The sequence below is a fragment of the Trichoderma ghanense genome (assembly GCF_004382785.1).
Source record: "Trichoderma ghanense strain CCMA-1212 chromosome Unknown scaffold_1, whole genome shotgun sequence".
In the NCBI taxonomy this organism is placed as follows: domain Eukaryota; kingdom Fungi; phylum Ascomycota; class Sordariomycetes; order Hypocreales; family Hypocreaceae; genus Trichoderma; species Trichoderma ghanense.
Genome location: NW_027395664.1, coordinates 577326 through 591824, shown reverse-complemented (window position 1 = coordinate 591824; position 14499 = coordinate 577326). Strand labels below are relative to the sequence as shown.

The window sequence follows — 14499 nt, the reverse complement described above, 5'->3', positions numbered from 1 at the left end:
GCCTGCCAACAAAAACAGTCCAAGCAGAACCCTCGAGTATGCAAACCCAACAAAACACCCGCACAAAACCTCGAAATCAACCCACTTGCACAAGAAACTCCATCGCTAAACATTCCAAAAGGCCCAAGGCAGAAGCAAATCAGCTCCATCAACTTCGTCGCCAAGCAACTCACACCAGCAGTGGATAGTCTCCAATGTCGCCCATGGCGTCTCTCCACGTCCAGTCCCCCAAAGGATCCTCGTGTCTCTTCGTCCAGCACTGCCTCAAGATGCGTTGAACGCTCTCACAGTTGCCAAAGTTGGAATGCGACTTGTTTGCCTTGTTCAAGATCCGCGTCATGAGGTGCTCGAAAAACGGCTGCTGATCGGGTTGCGCCATCGACCCTGCGATGCAGATGGACCATACCACGCCCCGGAGCGAAACGTCTCCGGGAGCTTGTCGGAGCTCGGCCATGACGGATCCAACAGCGCCGTAGATGTCGGCTTCAGAAGGGTGAGTGCTCGAGAAGATGAAGTGCAGCAGGACGAGGGCTCCGGCGGCAAAGACTCGCGATATGTAGTACGAAACAGGGGCCTCTGGCTGTGGCAGGACTGTCAGCATGGCTGCAGACGATGGCCGATCCATCCATCACGAAACCAGAGATGGCAACACGGGATTGAGAAGACGAGGGGTGTAAGGTAAGAAGAAAAGGGGGAGGACGAACCTTTTTGCTTCCTGCGCGCAGTCTCTCAATGCCCTCGCGTAGCATCTTCTCGAGGACAAGCAGCGTCTCTCGTCTCTGCTCTACACCGGGGCAGTCGCCGCCGAACTGGATCATGGACAAGTCGCCAATGGCTCGCATCACCCAATTCTGGCAGCCGACAAAGTCCGCCATGAGGATCTCGTCCGAGTCGAGCAATGCTCGGTAAGGCATGCGCGGGGGCACCCCGGTGGAGGCTGTTGAAAGAAGCTCGAACCACAGCAGCTTCGTGATTTCAAAGCGTCTTGCATACTTCATCCCACGCCAGAGAGTGCTACTGCCGCCGGGGTCCTGCTGTGGCGGCGACTTATGATCCTCGTCGTCGAACGGTGGCAACTTGATCTTGCTAACCACGGTTGTGAGGGCATCAAGATGCGTCTGCCAGTTCAATGAGCCGCCTTGCAACACCTAGATATCATTTGCCCAGAGTTAGGAGGATGGATTGTCACTTCACACACACACACACTTCTCGGTCGTCTCAAACGCCTCCGACTTATACGAACCTCGAAACTGATGAGACAGCAGCCGCTGGAGATGAAGGTGATGAGCTTCTCCCCCACGTCGAGTGCAAGGTCGCCTTCTTGTCCTGACAAAGCATGTCGCATGGCGCTCAGCGCGGTGGTGTGGTACTCAATTAACTCGGCTTCCGTGTACCCGGTGCCTCGCGCGAATTTGGTCCGCTGGTACAGGGCGGCCAGGGTCAGCGACGCCTGTCGCAGTGGACGGTTGTTCAGCAACAGCCAGAACAGCCAACCACGGCCGCCGAGCTCGGCATTATCGGTGTAGTACGGGTACTGGATATAGAAGATGTAGTCCAGGTACAGCATGATGAGCTCGGCCTCCCGGTACCGCAATTCCTGAGTTGGGCATGTGGCCCACAACGTCTGCCCGGGCCCGGAGATGGAGGCGTCGTGCTGCGGCTGCTGCTGCTGCGGCTGCTTGTATGAGACTGTTCGCTGTTGAGGGTCCGGCCCGGCGGCTCTGATGGGACCCTTGTTCAACAGCCTCGCATTCTGCTTGACAGCCCTCTTGACCATCGACAGCTCGGCGCGGACTTGCTCCTCGTTGTCCAGCCACGAGGGCCTGGGGCCGTAGCCGTGGCAGTGGATGTTGTGGATGTCGCATTCTTGGCAGAAGGGGACGCCCTCGTCACATTTGCGGTGCCTGATGCGACACGTCCAGCAGCCTCTCTTGGATCTGCTCCTCACCGGCCCCTTGGTCGGCAGCATTGTGCGAGGCATAGGCGCAATGGGGGGCTCATCAACCAGGAGACGCGAGCGTGGGAAGTTGGCGAGATGGTTGCATGTGGGCAAAGTTGGGGAAAGTGTGTCAGCCCAACCGTCCCATGGGCAAGATGGGCTGGCCTGCTGGGGTAGATAAGAGGTCAGAGGGCCAGCCGTCAGCCTGACTCATCCGACATGGGCTGAGGTTACGCCCAGATCGATAGGCACCATCTCGACTTTATCCCTCCCCCACTCCCGCGCCGTCTGAGACACGGCCCAGCCAGGCCACCCTCCTACAAGTATTACCGAGGACGATTGCCTACTGTACGATTGCCTGGCTTTGGACAAAGTACATCGTGCAAATCAAGACAAGACAGCACAGACAAAAACGCTCCGACCCCACCGTTCCCGAGCTATCGACAACCGGCCGAGCTAGGACATGCCTGGGCTAATAGTTCATGGGCATACTGCTGCTACGGCTGCTAGCAATGATAGTAGCCACGACGGCCCCTTCGTGGATAGCCGGGTTTATTGGCATCCACGGACGTCATTCAAATAGACCTGGCGAGACCCGGCGAAGTGACAATGTAGCCTCTGTCGTTGATATCTCAGGCGTCAATTCTCAAAGAAGCGAATGCAGGATGAAGTATGACGGCCACTCTGTTCACGAACGGCAAGTTCTTCACGACTCAGGAAGGCGACGGAAACGATCACGATGCCAGATTTCACGAGTGCATGCTTGTCGAGAATGGCATGATTGAATATGTCGGCAGTGACGACGCCAATATTCGAGCGGTAGCTGCTTCGAAAGGTACTGAAGTGCGGGATCTGGATGGCAGCCACGTTCTCCCCGGCTTCATCGATGGCCATGTACATGCTCTCCTGCTAGGCCAGTCCCTGCAGCGGTTGAACGTGGAACGATGCCAGAGTCTACCGGAGATTCGAGAGATGATCAAGTCTTGGGCAGCAGCGCACCCCGATGCGCCTCGCATCCTGTGTGGCGGCTGGATGGAGTTTATGACGGATGGAAAGGCAGATGTGTCCATGCTGGATGATCTAGACCCGCGATCCATCTACATTGTCTCGAGAGACTTGCACTCATGTTGGTGCAACACAGCAGCTATCAAGGAGATGGGAGTGGAATCAGCACCCAACCCCGTCGGAGGAACCATTCATCGTGATGCCCAGGGTAAAGCACTCGGTCTCCTCAGCGAAGCCGCGTGTACGCTTCTCGTATGGCCACACCTGGCACAGACTGCCTCGCCTGAGGAACGGGTTGGGACGATGCGAGATGCAGTTCAGGCTCTCCACGCCGTTGGCTGCACCGGTTGTGTAGAAATGGCGATGGACGATATAGCCTGGGATGCACTGCAGACTCTCCGCGCAGAAATGGGTGGCCAGCTCCCTCTGCATATTGCGGCTCACTGGCTCATTCGTCCCACGGATTCCACAGATGGCGATTCGGAAGAGCTCACTCGAGCAATCACATTGAGTCAACAGTTCAACGCTTCCACATCGCCAGACTTTCGCATCGTGGGCATCAAAATCATGTGCGACGGCGTTGTTGATTCATGCACGGCAGCTCTGATAGAGCCTTATTGCTCGACAGGCGCGTCAACAGATCCCATCTGGACTCCCGAAGCTCTTGGAGCGGTCGTCCGCAGAGCAGACCGAGCCGGCCTGCAGTGTGCCCTTCATGCCATTGGAGATGCCGCTGCCAAGCTCGCCATCGACGCCTTGTCAGAACATGGCACCCCAGGTCGACGCCATCGCATTGAGCACCTCGAGTTGACGAGCCCCGGTGACGGCACCCGATTGGCCGCTGCGGGCATCACGGCATCCATTCAGCCCGCTCACGCTGATCCGGCTCTGCTCAAGGCCTGGCCGCAACTCTTGGGAACGGCGCGTTGCGGCCGGGCGTTTGCATACGGCGACTTTGCGGCCTCGGGCGCCACCGTTTCCATCGGCTCCGACTCTCCCACTGCGCCCTGGGACGTTCTGCGAAACCTTTACACGGCGACGACTCGGCGATCTGTACGTGACCAGGATTACCAAACAGTCATGAATCCCGAGTTTGCCCTCTCCCTGTGCCAAGCCATGCAAGGTGCTACTCTCGGGAGCGCATACTCTTGCTTTGCTGAAGGATGGACCGGAAGTCTGGCCAAGGGATTACAGGCAAACTTTGCGGTGGTCAAGATGGATTGGACACCGCAGTCGTTGCTTCAGGCGCAAGTGCAGGAGACGTGGTACAAGGGGAAGAAGGTGTATGATGCTGCAAAGACTGCTTGAGCACTCATCTACAGGCCCATAGCGTCACAGGTCAGATATGTAAACTATAAATCGCTTGGAGCATTAACAACTTGAAGCTTATGCGCACCGTGCCTCGAAAGCAAGTGCTTGAAGGTGTCCTTCAGCAACTCGTTCACATAAGGCAGGCTCCGAAAGGTATGGAGGCAGGTTTAGGACCTTTCCGTAATCCATTCTAACCTTCGCTGAATCTAGCTTTGAGTGCTACTAATGAGCAATGAGCAATATTGATGCGATCCTACAATACTACCTTTTACAAGATCCGGCATGACTAAAATGAGCATTGTAGTTGGAATATCTTGTTTCATCCGGGCTACCTATCCAACGGTTGGTAAGTACATGTACCTTCAGTAAGGTAAACAATGTCCGGCAGCATCCCCCGGGCCCGCACCCGGATAAGCGGGTCCCCCCGGAGCCGATGGGCATTTAGCCCAGCCGGTGTTGGGATTTTGTACGTAATGGAAATTTCGAAACCTGGGAGGTTAGCTTCAGTCATAGTATGGGGAGAGCCGCACGCTTTGTTGTGGTTTATAGGGCATGGGTGGTGTTGTCTGTATTGTTCTGTTGCCGTGTTGAGTGGAGAAATTCTAGGGCAGTCGGAGATGCCTTGTGAATTGATCTTATCACTATCGCATTCTTTATTCCTAATACCTGTTGTATAGCGTAAGGCCCTCGAAGGCTGATAAGGTGACTGGTGCCAAGGACTTGGGTCCTCATAAGGACTCTGCGTGTTCGCCCTGCCGTGATATAGATCGATGGCAAGTGATTTCCAACAAGTCATGACATTATCTGCTTCGTGTACATCATCTCTCTTCTTCTGAGTACGTAGTCACCACTGCAGAGGCATCTCAGTTACTGACATCAAAGACAGTATAAACCACACTCTCAATGCCCTCGTCACCAACAACAAACTTGACCCTCGCAAGCAAAGTCGCAAAATTCAACCACCTAAGCCCCTCACTCCCCGTATTACACTTCAAGATCTCAAACCCAAAAGGCTCAGCAACCCCCCCGGTGCCGTCCCCCACATGCTCACCAGCCCTCCCATCCAACGCCAGCATGGTAGCCTGATCAAGGTAATCATACCCCGAAACCGTGAACCGCAAAAGATCGCCCGCAGAGTCCCGAGCAATGAGCCTCATGTCGACCTCTGCGACATTGTCGTCAACGTAGCGGGTGAGGTAGTCTCCTCCTCCGCTGAGGACGTCGGCAATGTGTTCGCCGTTTGGGGCGGCGATTTCGCCGCTGGTGATTTCGAACCAGTTGGCTTTTCCTCGGGGGGTTGCGCCGGTGTTGAGGGGGGGTTTGGGGGTGATGGACATGGTGAAGACGTGGGTGAGTGTTGGGAGGGACATGTTGAATGCTGCAAAAACGTTAGCTTTGCATCGTGATGTTGATTGATTGATTGATTCTACACACGGTTCTTTTACGTGGTAATCTAGCGGATTGTCTGAATGTGAAGGTTCTTGTCTAAATCGTCAGTTGGCTGCGTCTCAGACGCGCCTGATATGTCACGAAGCTCGTACACGTAAGAAGCAGATGATAAGCTGACTACGATTTCTCACATTACTAATTCCACGACTCACTCTATTACTGGATACCCAGCATCACCGACTGCTTTCCCGGTTTCGATCAATGCAAGGGAACAAATGTATTCAAAACAGCAACGTGTAAGACCCTGTATGGAGTCCATAGCCTGCCGGGCCAGCCACACTAAGAAACCAGAGCTGAATGTCCAATGCGTTTCCGTCTGCCTATCAATCACGAGACAGGGTGGTTGCATGCATCCCATTCATGCGTGCTGTTCTCTCCCTGCGTGTACTTTGGCCGCGTGGCGCTTCGCTGCTGATCCATTCTGACCTGTAGTCGAATATGCGACTGTCGCAATCCTCCTTGCCGAACTTCACCACTGAGTAATGCGCAAAGCGATGTTGTAATATGCCACAGGAGGAGCGTAACATCCCCCGGACAAGAAGAGTACATTGACCTCAAAGCATTATAAAAAATGATTCAATGGTAATGAACACCAGAAAATTCGGCGAGTAAGGCTCAACACTATTCCTTGAAATACTTGCTGGTGACAGTCATGGAAAGGGTCAAAAGTCCGTGGTATTCGAGCCAGTAGTGCGCGTGAATAATGTCTGGCCTTTGTTGAAGTGAAATACTGCTAGACTATCTTCTGAATGGAGGAAGTGTGATGAGGATATACTTTCGTCGCCGTTATGTTGATGTTGGCGATGAATATTTGGGTGCTAGAGCGCTGGTCCAAGAACTTGTTCACTGCTTCGATACTTGCGCCAGGACCTTCCAGGGGATTAAGACGTCAGTGTTGCCTCGTCCGTATCAATGGCGAATGGTGTGATGTGACAAACTTCAGCTTGTGCTGCTTCTTAGTTGTTGGATTGCGAATTCACCCAGACGGCCACCATCAAACAGGTCTCCGCACGCTGAGACAGTTGTCTGTGACGATAACATGAGGCGCGTTCTGAACTTGGGTTACTGTGACTGGATACCCATAAGCATCAGATATCTGGTCAATAGGTTTCTGCGCTCCCAAAGTCCGAAAGGATCTTTCTCGGCTGACAGCGCTGTCACAATATGTTCTGGCAGTGCGTCCCATAGGCTCGGATAAGGAGTATGCTCCATCACTTCAACAACAAATCGACCTTCTGGTAAGCATATCTTGTGAGGTAACCATGCTTCGGCATGGATGACGCGACAAAGCATGCTCGTAAGCATCTGCCTGTAGCAGTCGCATTCTTTTTGTCTAGTCGTACTTGGAGGAATCCATCGGGTATCTCAAACCCGGTGACCACTGTGGAGGAACCCCTGAAGTCGGCAGTGTGTGCTTTCTGAACCATAACCTAGCCCTGCCAACCTGTCTTTAGCAGGCGTATGATGGCGATCAGTGCCATGGTGCAGCGTTGCCCTAACACTTAGATAAACCCGTCGAAAGGCAAGCCCCCGCGGCACCTCGTCATGAGGAGAATGTGCACAAGGCCGATGTACCCGCAAGCCCAACGCTTTGGAACTCGGTGAGGGACTCTGGAACTGACGCAGAAGGAGCGCGGAAAGCCAACGTTGAGCATGAAGCTCCGCCAGGCCAGACCGGCACCCTTGGCCCTCTGATCGCGGCCGTCTCCGATGGTGTCGAAGGCCACGAGCCTGACCGACTGCTTGTCAAAGGCACAGTACTGTTTGCAACGCTCGAAGAGTGTGGCGATGAAGTGGCGAGTGTGAGGGTCAGGATTCGGTCGGCGCGGTACTAAAGAGAGCTGGGAACGCAGGCACGACGCATCTTATGACACCAATTCATCTTCCGAGGATCGATGGATGACTTCGATGGCTCGGCCAAAATGATCGTTCTCATCTGATAGTCCTGCTGCCGGGTTCCGTTCCGATTAGAGTCTTCCTCGAAGTCGGCGATGAGACGCCTAGTCGATAATGAAGCGAGTCCGCTCTTGTGTTTTCCGGCCAATGAGTGACTGGCCAAGAGGCGGCGCACCTGATGTCCGTCTTGACTTCTTCGCTATGCCCGTACGACGCAACAGTAGTACAACGTCATTCGTCCTCCCGGTAAAGGGCCTGTCTTTTCAACTTCCCCTCCCATATTGTCCGTCTCTACGGATCTCGATGTTGTATACAATAACTGGGTATTGTTTTGGAGGCAAGCTCGAGGAACTTCATCTCGCGTCGGCTTCATCAACGAGACCTTGATGAGACTGTACGTGCAGCTGCTGTCTAAATCCAAGATCGTCGTCTGCTAATATCGTCTGGCCAAATTGACCTTGTTTGCTCGAATCAGGGTTGGTTCGAAACGAATAGCCTACAAGGCAGCGGTTCCACATATGTAATCCATGGCGATGCTCTCGAGAGATTTGCTTCAAAGGCCCTCCACCACGATTGGAAAGTGAAGTTTGTTGTATGCGCTAACTGCTCCTGCAATTCTTCCATTCGCGGGTATGATGCCTTGTGGATTTCGGGCGAGAAAAACATTCCTCTACTGGAGCTTGAATACAGTCCTTCTAGGGATGTATATCACTCCTCTGGCCGGATAACACTGCCCGTATGCTCCATTCTCCAAAGGCAGACAGGGAGTTTTTAGAGCTCACAGAGCCGCAGGCGTAGATAGAGTCCATAGCAAAGGCTTCAAGCCAAGCGCAATCCCCACCAGAGCGCCCCTAATTTGCTCGCTCAACAGACAGGCGATCAGTGCATTGTTGTGTAGGTGTCATGCCCCTCCGTCATAGTCAGGCCGAGGCTCTCCCATCAGAGGGCGCTGGTTCTCTTCGTCTCTGAGTGGAGATCATTGTCTCTGATCATTTGTCACGCTCAGATGGAACAATGAACGTGCCTTGCCGCGTGTTCTCGTCAGATCGAGCGTTGCTCTTCTGTTATCGCCATTCATTGACGGCTTCCCAATTCCAAAGGAGATGCTGAGAGACAGACTTCACGGCCATGCCACGGAGCCGTCATTCCTCTGGAATTGCCGTTTCAACGCGGTCAATTCCTTCTAGTGTCACCGCAACTGCATTTGAATGCGTCGCAGGCGTGGCCGGTACATTCGCCCGCCTGTCAGTCGGTCCGTAATGTGCTTGGTGTGGCGTGGAAACATCAGGTGTCCACCTGTCAATGGCTCTTCGAATGTCAACAGGGGCTGGATGATAGGGAAGGACCTCCCGGTACGTGGTATGTCCGAGATGGCAATACATAGCAATTCCATAAGTAAGGCTACCCCTAGAGCTTCCGCCCACTTCAATGATGCGCGGGCAATGGCTGCGAGATGTATGCAGCCATACGTGAAACCTGGCCCCTCAAGTTTGTCGATAAGCCAAGGCTTGAAGTTTTCAGAGCGCTTAATGAAGTCCAACTCTCCCTTGTAGGCCAACAGTTTCTGGTTTGTGTAGTAGTCGAGATCCCCATGTCTGCCCGTGTCGTATGAAATACCTAACTGCGTAGGGCGGTGATCTCCGGCATAGAGGGCATCATGGATAGCATTATTTCAGACAACGACGCGTTGGTGGCTCTCTGGTATGTATAAGGAGGCAGCAGCAAACGACTGGGCCGCTCAAGATGGCGCGGACCACCATCACCGCAACGGGGGGACTTGCCCGAACCCGGACCGCCGGTGATGAAGATCTTGCTCCCACGGGCATGCTGAAAGGTTTCTATAGCCTCGCGCTATGGGCCGACAATCTTGAGCGATGAATCCAAGTTCCGTTCCATATGCCTCTGTGGCATCCATGTATCAAAAACCGCTGTATAGGGACTTGGCCCCTTGTCCTGAGATTGCTTAGCCCATGGATTGGATAACAAAGGGGCCGAGAGTGTGCTTACCTTCTACAGTCTTGACGCTTGCTGGATTGCCATGGTTATGGTGCAGCAGAACCCGCACCCGGCAGTACTGCTCGAGCTTGTCTAGCTCTCTATCAGGACGATATCGAGTGAGTAGTCGAGAACGTAGGCCTTAGCCTTTAAAGACAGGCGCCTGGATTTAGCTTGGTCTACGATCGTAAGCCATTGGAAGTAGCTCATATCCTTGATAGCCGTTGAGCAAAGTATTTGCCATACATGGACTGCACAAAGCGAATAGCTTCCTCGGCAATGGCCTGGGTCTGTAGTCGTGCTTCAACAGGTCGGCAGCCCACCGTGATTGTAACCAGCATGGCCTTGGCAATGTCTCCGTATGACGCACGGCGAATCTTGGCCTTGCTGGCATACTTTGCAATGTAGGGGAGGAGATTGTCATGATTTGAAAGCCAGGCGCTAGCAAAGCGGCGATTGTAGTTGTTGAGCCTGTGTCACTTCGTGCGCTATGAAAAGTGAAGAAGACGGGGTTGAATTTGCGCGTTAGAATAAGGCCTTGGGGCAGAGCCCGAGGAATGTAGAAACGGCACACTTTGGCATCCGTAAGCCTGCCGTTAGGGCAATACGCCTCGGAGCACTTGTGGACCTGCACAATGTTGACGGATGTGCCACCTCTCCGGTTGTGAGCTGCTGACGATTTTGGGAAATATTCGACGCCATGTCTGGTCCGTTTGTTCAATCACATTCCTGGATGACCTTGTATAACAGTCGAGTCAGCAACCCGTCATCAAATGATATTCCAATCGCAGCTAGACGTGTGTGTGTGCAGTCAGCTTTGAGTGAAATCAGTCGCACTTACTGCTGAATCCACGATGTGTCCACGTGTATGGTCAAAATCAGCATTGGTGTCAAAGTCCATCAGCTGTACGAGGTGTTCGATGCCGCCTTGTTGACCTCCTGGTCCGCCGTTGTATCGTTCGTTCCGCTTGGGTTGCGATATGTGTCCCTCCCGCGTTCTTGAGAAGACGCCCTGCCCCTCAGGCTCTGTCTGGGTTCTCTCCGTATAAGTCGAGTACGGTTGTAAAGACTCCGATGCTCCCCCGGTTGATCTGGCAGGCAGCTTTTGCTCTGCTGTTCCTGTTCTGATGGTTGCGTTCCATCAAGTGATGGTAGCAGCAGCCGTTGGGGATCATCAATAGTCCGAATGTCGACTAGGACGTGCGGTAGCTCTCGAGCGGGGATGGCAGAGAACATCTGTTGCAACAGCTGCTTCTGTTGGCTATACCCAGTGATGACATGGACGTTTGCCCAGCTGCAGCGTCGGCCCGAGGATTCCTGAGATAGCTGTCTAGCAACCAGGCTGGTGCTGATGCCAAAAGGCGTGAGACAAGTTCGACCACATATCGCGCGTTGGTGGGGTTGGTGAAGGAGGTTCAACACCGGTCTGGTACGTGCCAGGACCGCTTCGAGGTGAAACGTTTGCGGCTGTCTGTGTGGGCTGGTAGGGGCCAAACGACTTGAAATGCTAGGTTTGCTGTGCTTTCCGCTCAAAGGTCGTCCCTTTTGAGAGCTCTACGCTGCCGTTGAGGTCGCCGGGGTCGTAGTTCCAGTCCTTTGCCGGCGGTTTTTATCCCATTGTCGTCGGCGCTGGCCGAAAGAGTGAGTCCTCCCAGGCAGACCGCCAATCATATATCATGATGCCATTTCACCGTGTTACCGATATCTGCTATATCACGCCCCGTGGGCTTTCGAAAAGCAAAGGCCATAGCTCCGATGGAGGGCTTGCTCTAAACCCTCTAGTACCATGTTGTGCTGATGAACTTCGCGCTATTCAGACGGTAGGAAGTTGATAGAAGTCCCTTGCAGGAATCGTGAGAGGAGTCGGTGTATGTGTATTAGCAATGGCTTTCGATTTACCTCTGCGTCTGTGGCTGACACCATGCTAGAGGGGGAGGCGCCGCTTGTTCTGCCGCCGTTGAACGGTTCTTCTGTAGTCGGAGTGTTCAGCCGGCGCTTATGAGCAATCAAAGCGCCTCCATTGTAAGTCGTGACCTGGGTCATCCTGGGTGATGTTCCTTCAAGAAAAGGAGCCACTGCCGAATGGCCTGCTGCCGGCCTCAACGTTGTCCCGTGAACTGCCTCGTTATGTGCGATTCGCTCGCCTCGTTTGCTGGCCGCAAGATAACAACGTCAAGATCAGGGCGAAGCACTGCCTGTATCTCTCAAGGAGTTGATGCCATGGCCACTCTACTTGCTCTGTTGTGTTCTGTTGGCCAGGATGCTGGAAGATCTGAACTTGCCTATGGACCCTTGCGATGAGCATCTCTTCAACTTGGGACAGGTCCGGGAGATGGCCAGTAGACATATGTGCTGCGACCCTCGCCACTGTCGACGCACGTCAGTCACGCTATCCACTTTCGCCCAGTGTGGGAAAGAGACCCAGAAGCAAACGCAACAGAACATGAACTCACTGGTCTTGTTGATGAAGGTCTCTCGAGCAGGAACGCGTGGTCTAACCGGCGCAAGCTATCCGTAGAAGCAGACCACGAGGTCGGGGGGTCATTCTAAGTTATCCCGCATTGGCAAGTCAGCACAGCTGTAACCAACAGCACAAAGGATTGAGACAAATCTTTCATAGAGGTAACGTACATCATATGTTCCGTCTTGGCAAATGAATGCCTCGAGATAACTGTCAACTGGCTGTATCATAGCTTGGGCCGCCTTCGATCCATGCCCGATCCCTGAGTAGAAGGCAATGCTTCTACCGCTTGTGGCATTTCCAGCTGTTCAGGATAACGATACCTCCGTGTGATGGGAGAGGAAGAAGATGGTTCAGGGGGGCGGCATTTGTACGCCAGGGATGGTTGCTATTGTTAGAGGCCGCCGGATTTGCCTTTGCAGTCTGTGATGGTTGTCTCTGTAGTGAGACAGATTATCGATCAAAGTCCCGAGGGCTCTATAGGTGTGTCCTCATGGTGTCGACTACCTGACCCAGAATGGGTGGCAGTTGGGGTCGATAGCTAGAGTTGATGGAGAAGATTCAGTTACAGCCGGACAATATGAAGTCAGGGGATGGCGAGGACTTACACGGCCGTATGTGCTGCTTGTTCCATAATGCGATCGGTGACCAGTCGATGCAGAGGGGTAATCTCCCGACAGGAGGCACACAGCACACTTATATCTCTGCTTTCACAGACCTGTGATGAAACTGTGGAGTAGAAGAAGATCCTGAACGCGTCATCGACGGATGGAAGGGCGCAGCTCAACAAGCAACCATCCGTCCAGAGCAAATCACGACAAACGAAGGCAGCATCCAATAATCGAGCCATATCATCCAAAAAAACAACCCCATGTGTCAAATTCTTCACTCTCTTCGTAGCACAAGCACCTCAGAATCAAGCTCTTCCTGCCTTGATGACGCACCCAACCCATCCCCTGACCGCCTCTCACTCGGCTCACAGCATCCCTCGCCAAGGCCATCTCCCGGCAAGCAACATCAAGCAACACGCCCGTGATTCTCCCCGACATCTCTCCGCTTCCACCCGACTCTTCAAAAGCCTTCTCACTCATCCTCCTCCAACTCGGGATAATGCCGCCAAATCCCATCCGCATAGTCAATCCTCCGATCACTCTCCAGATACGCCTTAATATTAGGCCTCTCCCTGACGGCATCATACAGCCTAAACACGCCATCATACTTGCCCGTCTTCTTCAACTTTTCCACCGTCTTTGGAAACGCATACTTTGTTCCATCAAAGCACTACCCAACCTCATCAGCATCCATCAATCCAGAACAAAAGCTCAGAAGAAGCAAAAGACTCACCTGGAACAGCACCAAATCAACATACGTAAACTCCCCATACAACCACCCACCCCCACCACTCCTCTCCCCATCAAGCACCCTCTGCAGATACCCCAAAAACTTGGGCAGTCTCGCCTCCCTAAACGCCTTGGCCCTCTTCTTCGCCTCCGCCTTCTGCTCATCGTAATACTGATCCGTCGCAATCGGATGATGCGTCTCGTGCACCTCCGCCAGCAACCCGTCGAGTATCGTCAGCGCCAGCTCGTTCAGGTGATACACCTCGTTCCCGCTCGCCGGCCCCAAGCCCAGCCTCGGCGCCAGGTACAGCAGGATGTTGGGCAGCTGGTTGATGACCAGGCCGCCGTGCCGCAGCACTGGCGGCGCAAACGTCGGCGGGTTGGCCGCGTCGCCCGCGCTCTCCGGCGCCGAGTGGGCGAGAACCGTCTCGACTGCGCGGCTGGCCTTGGCCGTGTCCTTGTACGCTACGCCCGCGTCCTCGAAGAGCAGCCGGACGACTTCGCCGCGGCCGGGGATGCCGGGCCAGTAGATGAGCTCGTACTCGGGGCTGGTCTTGGAGCTGCGCCTCGTCTCGGGAGCCATGGTTGCTTGTGTATTGATGGCTGTATGTATGTCTGACTGCTGTCCTTTGTCGTTGGTCGTTTACCTTGCTTTGGTTGAGCCTTCAACTGAGATTATGTTTACGGTTGAAATATATCAGGAGCCAAAGACTCGAGCGGGGAAACGAGCATGCAACAGCAGAAGTTGAGTCAGGCCGGCTCTCATCGAATGATTCCTCATCCACCACCGCGTTTTATACCCGCATGGGACCGGACTTGACGTCAGGCCAATGCAATCCAATTTCCATGTCATCCCACAGATCACCAACCCTCCCTATTATCGAATTGCACACACTCACATATAACCCACATCACTCATGATTACAAATTTTCTTTCATCCTGAATCCTTTCATTTTCATCAGCTGCCTCATATTCAAGCCCACTCGGTGATGGCCTCATGTCGGTGCTCCTACAAGTTTCACGTAAAGAGGCCCAATGCAGCGATTCCCGAATCGGTCCGCTCAAGACATGCATCGGTCTTCTCCGCATATGTGATGTTTAT

General features: G+C 53.7%; 6 protein-coding genes across 6 annotated transcripts; 2 read left to right on the top strand and 4 right to left on the bottom strand.

The window, feature by feature from the left end:
• Positions 1–169: 169 nt before the first annotated feature.
• CCMA1212_001560 (uncharacterized protein) lies at positions 170–1969 on the bottom strand (the record flags this gene model as incomplete). Its single annotated transcript, XM_073698982.1, has 3 exons — positions 170–580; positions 705–1148; positions 1244–1969. 3 exons carry the CDS (start codon positions 1967–1969, stop codon positions 170–172), a joined length of 1581 nt encoding a protein of 526 aa, XP_073562452.1.
• Positions 1970–2611: 642 nt separating this feature from the next.
• Positions 2612–4252, top strand: CCMA1212_001559 (Putative amidohydrolase YtcJ; the record flags this gene model as incomplete). Its single annotated transcript, XM_073698981.1, has 1 exon — positions 2612–4252. One exon carries the CDS (start codon positions 2612–2614, stop codon positions 4250–4252), a length of 1641 nt encoding a protein of 546 aa, XP_073561959.1.
• An 866-nt stretch (positions 4253–5118) lies between these two features.
• On the bottom strand, positions 5119–5625 carry CCMA1212_001558 (uncharacterized protein; the record flags this gene model as incomplete). The annotated part of the gene is made up of 1 exon (XM_073698980.1): positions 5119–5625. One exon carries the CDS (start codon positions 5623–5625, stop codon positions 5119–5121), a length of 507 nt encoding a protein of 168 aa, XP_073561960.1.
• Positions 5626–6995: 1370 nt separating this feature from the next.
• On the top strand, positions 6996–7539 carry CCMA1212_001557 (uncharacterized protein; the record flags this gene model as incomplete). Its single annotated transcript, XM_073698979.1, has 3 exons — positions 6996–7001; positions 7042–7111; positions 7211–7539. The coding sequence occupies 3 exons, from the start codon at positions 6996–6998 to the stop codon at positions 7537–7539; spliced, it is 405 nt and encodes a 134-aa protein (XP_073561967.1).
• Positions 7540–9801: 2262 nt separating this feature from the next.
• Positions 9802–11638, bottom strand: CCMA1212_001556 (uncharacterized protein; the record flags this gene model as incomplete). The annotated part of the gene is made up of 5 exons (XM_073698978.1): positions 9802–10066; positions 10250–10299; positions 10437–10719; positions 10966–11093; positions 11495–11638. 5 exons carry the CDS (start codon positions 11636–11638, stop codon positions 9802–9804), a joined length of 870 nt encoding a protein of 289 aa, XP_073561968.1.
• Positions 11639–13139: 1501 nt separating this feature from the next.
• On the bottom strand, positions 13140–13979 carry CCMA1212_001555 (uncharacterized protein; the record flags this gene model as incomplete). Its single annotated transcript, XM_073698977.1, has 2 exons — positions 13140–13337; positions 13401–13979. 2 exons carry the CDS (start codon positions 13977–13979, stop codon positions 13140–13142), a joined length of 777 nt encoding a protein of 258 aa, XP_073561965.1.
• Between the last annotated feature and the right edge of the window lie 520 nt (positions 13980–14499).